Raw genomic sequence first — 12,136 nt, forward strand, 5'->3', positions numbered from 1 at the left:
CCTCCCTTCCTTCCTTCCTCCCTCCCTCCCTTCCTTCCTCCCTCCCTCCTTCCCTCCCTCCCTCCCTTCCCCTCCCTAAAAGCACGCGCATCTCAGTGAGTTACCTGCCATAAAATGCACACACACACAGTCAAGGAATGGAACATTGGCAGCATCCCCAGTGAGTTGCTGTTTTTTTCTTTTAATGGCATTTTTTTAAAGGAGGTTATTGGTGATCTTAGAAGTAATGGTTTCATTGGAGGGTGAAGGCAAAAGTCAGAGTTCAAGGAGCTAAGTAGTGAATGGAAAGTAGCCGGTGAGGAAGTGGAAAGCTGAGACTACCTCTGGCTGCGTCCTTTAACGTTTAGGAGGTAACCTTTGAATCTGTATCCATAAAATGTTAATCTCCCCGTATACTTCACATGGTCATGTTGACCTAGATGTAAGTGTGAAAGGGCCCTGAACAGTGAAAATCGCTATCCGAGTTCAGTATACTATTTGAACTGAACAGATGGCTGAAAAGAGCAGCCGTCTTCCAGGGGAAATATTCTCTTTTGGTTTCCTGAGGTCATTTAGATTGTATACTTGTTGTTTATAATTGATCGGTTTCCCCATTGGTGATACTTTCCATTTTCTTTTAAATTTCTCAAAATGCTTCGCTTAGTTGCACATCAAGAACATTTAAATTAATTAGCAATTTCTTATCATCTGAGCCTTCAGATTGCTGTTACAGTAGGGGAAACTTGAAAAGTAGGATTGTTTTTCAGGTGATTACCCGAAACCCATACTTTATTATTAGACTTTTATAATCAGTAACCTCACTCTAAATGACTCCAAAATTGATGAATATGCAAAAATCCATGGCAAGGAAATCACCATCACAGGCCACACCTAGTTAATGAGATAACTATTTCTATTAGATCACATATCACTTAAACCAGGATAGAACTCATTTGGTGGTTCTAGCTGTATCAACATGAATTCAGTGTTCACTATAACTGTTTCTTACTTTTGTTGTTACAGAAGTTGGGTTTAGTTAAGCATGTTCATTCACCTTGCTAAATAAGGTATGGGTAATCTTGATCAAAATTAATGTGGTATTATTAGCATTTCCATTTTCTCTTTTTGTACATATGTAGTTATAAATTATACAGAAGCATCATTACTAATTTTTGCAATGTTACTACCAGTTTCATAGCATCAAGCATCTATTATCAAATGTAAATTATGGGGCTTTCCTGGTGGCGCAGTGGTTGGGAGTCCGCCTGCCGATGCAGGGGACACGGGTTCGTGCCCCGGGAAGATCCCACATGCCGCGGAGCGGCTGGGCCCGTGAGCCATGGCCGCTGAGCCTGCGCGTCCAGAGCCTGTGCTCCGCAACGGGAGAGGCCAGAACAGTGAGAGGCCCGCGTACCGCAAAAAAAAAAAAAGAAAAAAAAAAAAAAAAGACTGTGAATTATGTAACTCTTATTTTCCTGACTCATTTGTAGGTAATTTAATATCTTAAGGGTATTTGAAAAGACAGTTTGGGATTTAGCGATTACTTAGAACTTACAGGCATGATGGTATTTGTTTTTAAAATTTATCTGAAGAACTTTTTTTCTTTTTAAGATTCCAGTTCTTCAGACGAACAATGGTCCAAGCCTAACAGGATTGACTACCATAGCAGCTCACCTAGTCCAGCAGGCCAGCAAGGAATATTTGCTGGGGAGCACTGCAGAGGAAAAAGCAGTGGTTCAACAGTGGTTAGAATACAGGGTAACTCAAGTAGATGGACACTCCAATAAAGACGAAATCTGCACTGTTCTGAAGGTATCGCCACGTCTCTTTATATGCTGAAATGTGTGAACTCTTAATAACAGGGATGACTCTTCCCTGAGATTCAGTAACTGAAGTTGTTGGCTTTCTTTACTTGTTTGCTTCTGCCTCGTGTTAGTTTGTGCCTGTTATTACCTTTGCCTGGAGCAGCCTCTGCCAGCCCCTCGGCTCAGACCTCAGCTCAGATACCCCTTCCTCAGCTCGTCCTTGGCTACTCTCTCTCAGACAGATGCACTTCCTTGTTCTAAATGCTTTTCTTTCCTAACACAGCACCCTGTGCTTTTCCTTTGCAGCACTAATCATAGTCAATAATAATAGCTTCGTATGATTTTTTAATGTGATGGCTTGATATTCATTTCCCCCACTCAGCAGTCCTGATTCCCTAAGCAGTAAAGTACTTTCTTAAAGCCAAGGGGGAATCAAAGTTTGGGGGGTTGTAGTTTGTAAAAAACTGTCCATTTGATCTGAGGAAGCCCACCTTTCCTGCCTTTGAGACTGATTGTTTTGGGATTTGTATTTTCTTTTTAAAGAGGTCAAGTTAGAATTAAAGAATCTATTGACATAAAATATAAACCAAATATGGCTCCAGAATCACTAAGAATAAAAAATCTTTATAAATAAAATTATTTTTGTTAATTACATAAAAGTAAAGCATTGTTTTGGGGTTTTTTTCGGTTTTTTTTTTTTTTTAAGCTTAAAATTTGAAGGAACCTTAGAGATCACCCAGACAACCACATGTCATTGTAAGAATCCCTTCTGTTTCCTAATTTTATTCCAATTATAATATAAATTGGTAATATAAGTTGTACAAGAAGATCTTATGGTACTGAAAGTTTTTCATTTATCATTCTTGGAGAAATGGTTTAAACTGTATTCCTGACAGATACCATCAATAGAACTGGTAGAAAATAAATTTCAGGTCTCTTTCCTTTATAGGTCTGTTCTGATCAACTACTCTTTTTTAATATCCACGAGTGGCAGCGTTCCCAAAGGGAGGCAAGCATGTCTTCCCTCTAAGTGAATGGGAGCTTTCAGGCAAATAAAAAGTAAATATAGCTCTCTCTTACAGTTTTCCAAAAGAATGCATTAGTGGTAAAGTATTTAATTCTGAAATATTTCATTGAAATTGGGTGTATAAGTTCAAAAGTTGTATTCAGAGATTTGGTATCAGGAGCTTAGAAGTATAAAACATTGTGTCTGGGATATGTCAATATTATTATCTGAAATCTCAACTGGGAGAATCCAGCTGGCGATATGACCATCTTTGAAATGTACAAGGCACTGGATGATTTGGGTTGTCGCCCTTGCTCTGCCACTGTTTGCTCATCTGTCCCTACAGTGATGAATAGGATACGGTCCTAAGGGCTGATGATACAGTGACCCACTAGGCACAGCCCCTGCCCTTACAGAACTCAGACCAGTGGGGGAGACAGATGTTTGTGTGATTTGGGGCCAGATGAGCAAGGGTTGTTTACTGTTTTACTTTGCTTTTTTGCTATCTCATGATAGTGTTTTTATTTTAAAGGCAGTATCCATTGTAGAACTTTAAGAAATATAAGTAAGCAAATAAGAGAAATTTCAAACATTTGTAGTCCCACCATCAAGCGAGAACTGTTAACAACACTTATATTTGGTCCTCAGATATTGAATTATTGACTCCCTTTTGTGTTCTACACATGCTTTTTCTTTTCTCAAATCTATGTGTGTTGTATTTTAAAAACGGGCCTCTCTTGGACACTGTAACTTGCTTTTTTTTGTTCACTGACGGTATGTTGGGAGCATCTGTTCAAGTCTGTAAATACTTGCTTATACGGTCTCTGATAACCGGTTAGTACTCTGTCATATAGGTGTGCCAAGATTTAGTCTGTCCTCACGTCGTGTTGGGTTGTTGCTGAATATTTTCACACATTCCCATTGGTTTCCTTGGGCAAATCCCTACAAGGGGAATGGTTGGGCCAAAGCTGTATATGTCTTTAAGGCTGTGTTGCTCCTCTGCCTTCCAGAAAAGTGTATTGACAGTGGCTTCTTCCACAAAACCCTTGCTGCCCTGGATGTTACCCCTTTTCCTCCCTTACCTCCCCAATTTCATAACCAGAACAAACCAAAAAGTGATCTCTTTGTTGACTTCGCACTTTTTTCCTTGACGTTGTTAATGCCGTGGCATTGTTTTCATAATGCTTATGAGCATCTCCAGTATTTTTAAAAATTTGCTTCCATGTATTCTTTGCCTGTTTTTATACTGGGCTATTTCTGTTTTTGTTACTTATTTTTAAAAATTTTGCTACTCAGGCTATTGTGAAAGGATTTCATTTACTTGCTAAAGTTCCATTTCAGAGTTAAAATCACAATGGCTCATAATTAAGGTAATGTGTAATTTCAGAGAGCAGGCATTATGATACACTAACATTTGGATCTAGATGGAGGATATGTATAGTTGTTTATTATACTGCTTTTTCAGTATTATTAGAAGGTTTAATAATAGGTAGTTAAGAGGAAAAAGAAAAATCAGGTGGAACTCTATAGAGGGAAATATTTTTTAAAGTTTGGCAATGGCATCAGAAAGACTTGTTTAAAAAAAAATGTAATGAACATCAGACATTAGTTCTGTTCTGTGAATATTTTGAATGTGTGAAATTCTGTTTTGAATTGCAGAATTTAATTTCTGAAAATTTTGATTGATATCACTAATCAGAAAGATATTACCTATTCATAGTTTTTGAAACTCCGTTTCAAAGTCTTCATAACTAAAGAGTATAACCTTAAAAGAGTCTTTATAACTAAAATATAGATATGGATTCTATTTTAAGAATATATATACTATACAAAGCAGTGTTGAATTATTGTTTCAGACCTTTTTAAAAATGCTTCTTAACACTAATTGTAGATACATTTATTTTATTCTTATGCTTTATCAAACTTGTTTCATTTGAAGACATTTGAAGAAAAACCATCTCCATTAAGCAGATTACTATAGAATTTAAGTGGTAGCCTGTGATATACCAGTGTATTTTACCCTCTCTACCCAATTTTATTTTGATTCTTATGCATTTGCTTCCCTGTTTATGTCCATGTTCCTTTATGTCATCATCTGTACCACCCCTAACAGTCCCATATTCATATACTGTTTTGAAAATCACTGTCTTTAAGTGAGGGCATGGGCAAACTCAAAGAGATTAGATTCAGTTCAGCAAACATTTACTGATTACTGAACCACTATGTGCCATGTATTTGGCATATGATTTGAGAATCAAAACAGACTTCTGTCTCTACAGCTTAAGAAATTTTTCTAGAATGAATGCTATTGACCTCTGGGGCAGTGTTTTATAACTAGTCTTTAGAGGAGCCTGTGAGAATATCTGATATTTATAAATCTTTCTCTGAAGGTGAGATGAGTCTTTTGTCTCCTTTCATGTGAATGTAATTTAATGTAAATTCCTGTGCTGTTAAACTACATGTTAATTTCGAGGACCAAAAATATGTATATAATATATTTTCTTTTGTCTAGATTTTTTTCTTTTCTCAGGAAACTAATTGATTTTATTTATGCTGGTTTATCAGACAATACTTCTGATTTAGATTAGGATCCTTTAAATTTTTTATTTAATTTTTTAACATGTACTTAAATTTTTTTTTCCTTCAAAAGTGCCTCTCAGCTGTCTAGGGTGCTCCAGTGCTTAACCTTTTAAAAATTGATGGTCATTGTCTGAGGAACAGATGACAGAGAACCTTCTGTAGCTTTAAGTGGAGTTTAAAATTGGAGTCTTTAAGGTGTTAGAAAAACTAGATATCCAACTGCAAAAGAACGAAACTGGACTCTTACCTGAACACAATATTTAAAAATTAACTCAAAATGGATCAAAGTCCTAACCATAAGACCAAAAACAGTAGAACTCTTAGAAGAAAACCTAGGGGGAAGGCTTCAAATCAGTGTCATTTGATTTGGCACCGATTTCTTGGGTATAACGCCCAAAAAAACACAGGCATCAAAAGTAAAAATAGATAAATTGGCCTTCATCAAAATGTGAGGCTTCTTTGCATCAATAGACACAATCAACAGAGTGAAAAGGCAACCCATGGAACGGGAGAAAAATGTTTGCAAATCATATATCTGGTAATATCCGGAATATATGAAGAACTACAACTCAACAACAACAAAAAACTAAGAACCCAGTTAAAAATGAACAAAGGCCTCAGGTAGACATTTCTCCAGAGAAGATATACGAAGCTAATAAGCATATGAAAAGATGCTCAACATCACTAATCATTAGGGAAATGTAAATCAAAACCACAATGAGATACCACCTCATACAGATTAGGTTGACTACTACCAAAAATAAACACCAAAATAGCAAGTGTTGGTGAGGATGTGCAGAAATTGGAAAACTTGCACACTGTTGGTGGGAATGTAAAATGGTGCAGCTGCTATGAAAAACAGTATGGCGATTCATCAAAAGAGTTAAAATAAAATCATATTTACCGTAAGATCCAATAATTCCACTTACGGAAATATACCTAAAAGAATTTACACTGGGTCTCAAAGAGATATTTGTACACCCATGTTCATGCCAGTGTTATTCACAGTAGCAGTTAGATGGAATCAACCCAAGTGTCCGCTGACAGATGAATGGATGAATAAAATGTGGTCTGTACACACAATGGAATGTTATTCAGCCTTAAGGAAGTTCTGACACATTTTACAACATGGATGAACCTTGAGGATATCATGCTTAGTGAAATAAGCCAGTCACAAGAGGACAAATAGTATATGATTCTACTTATATACAACATATAAAATAGTCAGATTCATAGAAACAGAAAGCAGAATGGTGATTGCCAGGGCCTGGGGGATGAGGGAAAGGGGGAGTTGTTTAATAAGTACAGAGCTTTAGTTTTCTGAGATGAAAAAATTCTGAAAATTGATTGCACCACAGTGTGAATACCCTTAACACTTACTGCATTATGCACCTAAAAATGGTTACGGTGCTAAATTAAAATTTGATTAATTTTACGTGTTACATGTGTTTACCTCAATTAAAAAGTTTAAAATATACATATATTAAATTACAATAATTATAATTATTATTAATAACATTACTATAATTAATTAATATTAATTAAATATTAATAAATAATTGATATCAATATTAAAATTGATAGTATTGATATATTCATTAATATAACTGATATTATTAATTATAATTATTGTAATTAATAATTATAATAATGGTATAGTTATTACAATTATAATAAATTATAATTCTCTTAAAACATAGGAATTGTTGGGCTTCCCTGGTGGCGCAATGGTTAAGAATCCGCCTGCCAATGCAGGGGACACAGGTTCGAGCCCTGGTCCAGGAAGATCCCACATGCCGCAGAGCAACTAAGCCTGTGTGCCACAACTACTGATCCTGCGCTCTAGAGCCCGTGAGCCACAACTACTGAGCCTGTGTGCCACAACTACTAAAGCTGGCGCGCCTAGAGCCCGTGCTCCGCAACCTCAATGAGAAGCCCACACACCACAATTAGAGAAAGCCTGCATGAAGCAATGAAGACCCAACGCAGCCAAAAATAATAAATAAAATAAATAAATTTTTAAAAAAATAGGAATTGTTGAGGAGCTTTTTATATATTAATGGAAAAAATAAATCCAACATGAGCATGATTTACAAAATGCCCCCCCCCCAAAAAAAATTGGAGTCTTTGAAATGATCAGAGATGGCTGTGAATATCATTTTCTAATGTTTTCTTATTTCTTTAAAATAAGGCTAATAATATTTACCTTATTTTTAAAAATGAGTTGATTGTTTTGTGATTTGTGATTTTGAATGAATTCGAATCTATTATTGTCAATGATTAAATTTATTAAATTAAATGTCAGTATTGTGTTTTCTAATAGCCTTCTAAATGTTTCAAGTCAAATGTATAGTTAACTTTATTGTTACTGTTTTTTAAATTAATATTTTTTTATTTTTTTCCCTAGGATCTTAATTCATATCTTGAAGATAAAGTCTACCTTACAGGATATAACTTCACATTAGCAGATATCCTCTTATACTATGGACTTCATCGCTTTATTGTGAGTATTTGAATAGTTATTGGTGTTTTTGTCTGTGATGTTCAGAATGATTTGTTTTGTCTTGAATTTAAATCGAATTTGAATTTTCAACTTATCACATGAAAGTGAAAGGAATTGTGTTTATACAAGGTACCTTATGCAAATATTCCTTCCATGGATCCATCACACATAGGAGCTTCCTGTTTCTTGACCTGCTTGATTCCCGTTCTTGTTCCTTTTCTTCTTTGGGGCTCCTTCTCTTGCCACCCTTTGTACTCGCTTGTCATCCTCACCTGGACCCCACCGTCCCCTTTCTCCTCCAGCTCTACGCCTCGGTTTCAGTACCGCACCTTCTGTGCCATCTCTTACCCTAGCTCTTAATCTTACTCCCTAGCTCCATCATTATCCGAAGTAACTCAGTTCCTTCCCTCTTTCCAAACCTGTACACTTTCTTCCCCATCCAGCCTAGATGCCCTTTGTGTAACTCAAATCCCCAACTCTTGGTCAGTCCAAATACGTGCCTTCAGTCCTATCTCCCCGCTGAGCTATATCGGAGAAATCACACACAGGCTGTCATTGAGAAGATGAGCATTTCTCCCCTCTAATTTAAAAAAAAAAAGATGACAAGGAAGTGTAACTCTTGCAAACCAACGTGTATATTTACCTTCTTCCCTCTCTGGCTTATACAGGTCATGCGATAGGGAAAGGAAATACTCTGAGAAGGAGGGAGCTTGTGTGGAATGTCTTTGCCAGCAGAGTGGACAGGGTCCTAATGCACAGCTCTTGTAGCGCTGGCTGCCAAGCTGTTTCACTGTGAGTCTAGGTACCCACAAGGGCGTATGGTTTTCAGGCAGGTTAGAAGAGTTTCATTCAGTGCCACGTGTGAAAACTAGACTTCCGAGGAGTTCCCTGGTGGCCTAGTGGTTAGGATTCCAGGCTTTCACTGCCGTGGCCCGGGTTCAATCCCTGGTCAGGGAACTAAGATCCCATAAGCCACTCAGCTCAGCCAAAAAAAGTAAATAAAATAAAACTTAAAAAAAAACTAGGCTTCTGTTAACAATATTCAATGATCTCTGCCTATTTATACTCCCTATTTTGACATGCATATCCTTTTTATATTCAGTGATTACAGTATTATGGTTGAGTGTCTCATGCTTACTGTTTTCAAAACAAAATTGAATGAAATGATACGTAAATCACTGTTCACCATCCCTTTGGGTTCATAAAATGAGTCCATAACCAAAGCAGCTCTCCCACCCTGGTCCACGTGCAGGCAGATTATGTCAGAGAAGTAAACACCTTCTCAAGGAACGGGCCTCACAGACGAAACCTGTGCTGTGACAGCGTTGCCCTGTGGTGTTAAATGACATGCCTGTTGAGTGAAGTGTAAATATACCCAGGTGAGAAAAAAAGTGATTACTAGGTGTTAAGTTCAGGCAGAGTAGACGGGAGGTTCAGATCGGCTTCCTGCTTGTGGTCATCAGACAGTTCTGGCGCTTTGTTTGCCATGGCAGTGCATTTATTTTTGCCCTCATACGTTCCTTCATTTACTTGTTCACGTTATGAAATACTTAATATGTAGTCAGCGCAATCAGCTCAGCATACAAAACAGCAGTCAGGGAACCTTCAAGGCATCAAATAGTCCTGCTGTATTTTGTTTCAGTGTGAGCCCGGTTTTAGCAGTGGCTGAGTTACTCTGAGATCTGGTCCATCTTAATTCCCTCTGAGGAATATTACATTGTTCTTCCTTTGTTAAACTGCCGGTTACTGTGGCCGTTTATTGTCACCCCGGTGACTCGCTGCTTTCTTAAAGTGATTTCTTCAGTCGATAGCAGTCCCTGTGAACAGGCTGTTACTCAAGATTATTAAACTCCTTTGTAAAGTTATGTGCTGCTCGACTATAAGATTGTTATCAATGAGATACATTTGTTTCCAAATTCGGAGCACCAGTGGAGGTGTCATTCTTTTAGAAAGAGAGGAAAAGTGAAAAGAGCTGCAGCACAGTCCAGGAACGCCGGCCAGAAAGAACGTCCCAGAGGCAGCATGGTGCCAGTTGGAAAGGTAGCAAACCAACATTTCACCCTGGTCTGGAATGGGTCACTCAGAGTCTCTCACATGTCTTCATGGAAAATTAGTGACTAAGAATGTTATCTGTTTGGCTTTAAAGTTCAAACTAGTGGTAGAGTGCCAATATAAATAAGAAGGAATGATTAGGTAGAAGAGCCAAGCATCACTGTAGACTCACTGGCATTCTGACCAGTAAGAAGCAGGAAATGGTAACTAGAACAATCACATTGTGTTTCCTGTTGTAAAAAAAAAGAAGAAGAAGAAAAAAAAAGTCAATTAGAAAGGAGTGATGGAAAACCAGTTTTAAGTAAAATATTTGATGGGGATCCCATCCCAAAAGTTCTAAAAAAAAATGTAAGTTTGGTGAGGGTAAAATCTTTCTGTTTGTTTGTTTCTCTGTTTACAGTAGTTCAGAAATAGAATGTCTACCAAAAAAGTAGTGGCGGTAACAAAGCGAGGTCAGTCATAATTTTCTCAGACTCAAGGGGCAAGCTCCAAAGTTTAAACCAGAAGGTTAAGCATAACCTGATCCTTCTGAAAAAGCGCCGCATTTCTAGCAAAATGTTCTGAGGGAAAATGAACAAATTTACATTGTCTAAAACAGATCATCTCGTTAAAAATTATTGGACTACATTAGGAAATGTTAGAAGAAACTTTAGAAGTTCCTGGAATAACGGTTATTTTGTGCTCTGGTTCTGTTGTAATCCTTACACTAGAGACCAAAAAAGTGAAATTTTTAAGTTGGAGAATATCGATTTTGCCAGGTGTTGTAGTTTGTTGCTGTTGTTATAATCTTCAGTGATAGGCCTGGTGGCAGCATATGCTAGTCCCGGTGATAGGAAATGCTGTTCTGAAGTGTAAATAGTAAATAGACGCTGCCCTTCTTCCCTGTGTCAAAATCTGAGTGAGCAACTCGAACGTAGATCAAACAAGCATCAGTACTTTATTGTTTGGAAATGCTTTCTTGGTGCATTTTAATTCATTCTGAAAAATAACATCTCACAAAACGGCTGAGTAGAGACTTTTTAAAATGAAAGAGTTATGAAATCAGTCAAATTTGTAAGCGGTCAGATTGGATTCATCATGTATTTCAACAGCTGACACGAAATCAAGTTGGAGTAATACTTGCTACTTTTTGCTTTAACTGTCAGTGAAGAGGTTTGTTGAAGTTGGTTTTGAATTTTATTTACGTATGTAAATATGTATGTATGTATTTATGTATGAAGGGAGGGAAGGAAGGAGGAAGGAAGGAAGGAAAACTCACCCCCATTTCCTGTTAGAGTTGCAGCTTTGTTTGCTAGTAGTTGAACTTTTAAAAAATCTTGTATTTTCTTTAGAAGTCAGTGGTGAAGTTCACCTATGGTAAAGATTTAGAAAAAGAACAAAAAGTTAGCTGTTTTACAAAATGTGTTTTACCTTTTGAAATATGGACTGATACTCGGTTTATTCCGCAGTGGTTGTTTAAGTGCCTTCTATGTACAGCCCACAAGATAGTTAGGAATAATATAATTCTTTACATGTGAAACTATGAATTCTCTTTTAATAAAAAGTAACTTTTACACTAAAAAAAAGACATTCTTGACCAATTTTCTTGACTAATGTGTTAAGTTTTTAATCTGCTTGCCATGGCCTAACTTTGTTATAGGTGAACGGTTATAGTCACATGTTTCTCATAACTGGATGCAACACTCCACCCCCTTAAACAAGATGAGTATATTTTTGTAATTTGCTGTAGCAGCTTGCTGTGTAGGATTTAGACCAGAAACTTAAATTTTACGTAACAGTAGCAGTGAGACCCCCTGCTAGTAAACTGGTCCAACAGAGATAGACATTTGACACCAAAGATGTTAACAGATCAGACGTTGATACAATTGTATCCTACTGTCATAAAGGAAAAAAGGAAGGCAGGAAGGCAGGATGACTTCTATCACTTTCTCTGTTTAGACTGCATTATAGTAAATGTGAAATGAAAATACAAGTTCAATTAAACATTTATTGAGAAAATGCTGTATGTCTACCTTTTAATTTTATTGCTAATAATATTTTCTATTCTGTAGTAATTATTAGATACCAGAGTGATGTGTCCTTCAGTGTTGTTGACCTGGTGACTTAGCAGAGTGTTTGCCTGTAGGCACAAGTATATGCTAAATTCTGAACGGCCGTAGGGCATCCATCGCTAAAAGCGCCTTCCAACAAGCAGACTGCTAATGGGTTTGA

General features: G+C 37.1%; 1 protein-coding gene across 4 annotated transcripts in view; it reads left to right on the top strand.

Moving 5' to 3' along the window:
* Positions 1–12,136, top strand: part of EEF1E1 (eukaryotic translation elongation factor 1 epsilon 1) — a 35,807-nt gene that overhangs the window by 2,369 nt on the left and 21,302 nt on the right. For all 4 annotated transcript variants that reach the window (XR_003676683.2, XR_008615831.1, XM_007102164.3 and 1 more), the window contains exons 2-3: positions 1,591–1,791; positions 7,778–7,873. Coding sequence is in view for 2 of the 4 variants with exons in the window: in XM_007102164.3 (XP_007102226.1) it covers positions 1,591–1,791; positions 7,778–7,873 (297 nt within the window). In the remaining 2 variants the exon portion in view is untranslated. The remainder of the gene's footprint in view (positions 1–1,590; positions 1,792–7,777; positions 7,874–12,136) is intronic.

The sequence above is a fragment of the Physeter macrocephalus genome, chromosome 18 (assembly GCF_002837175.3).
Source record: "Physeter macrocephalus isolate SW-GA chromosome 18, ASM283717v5, whole genome shotgun sequence".
In the NCBI taxonomy this organism is placed as follows: domain Eukaryota; kingdom Metazoa; phylum Chordata; class Mammalia; order Artiodactyla; family Physeteridae; genus Physeter; species Physeter macrocephalus.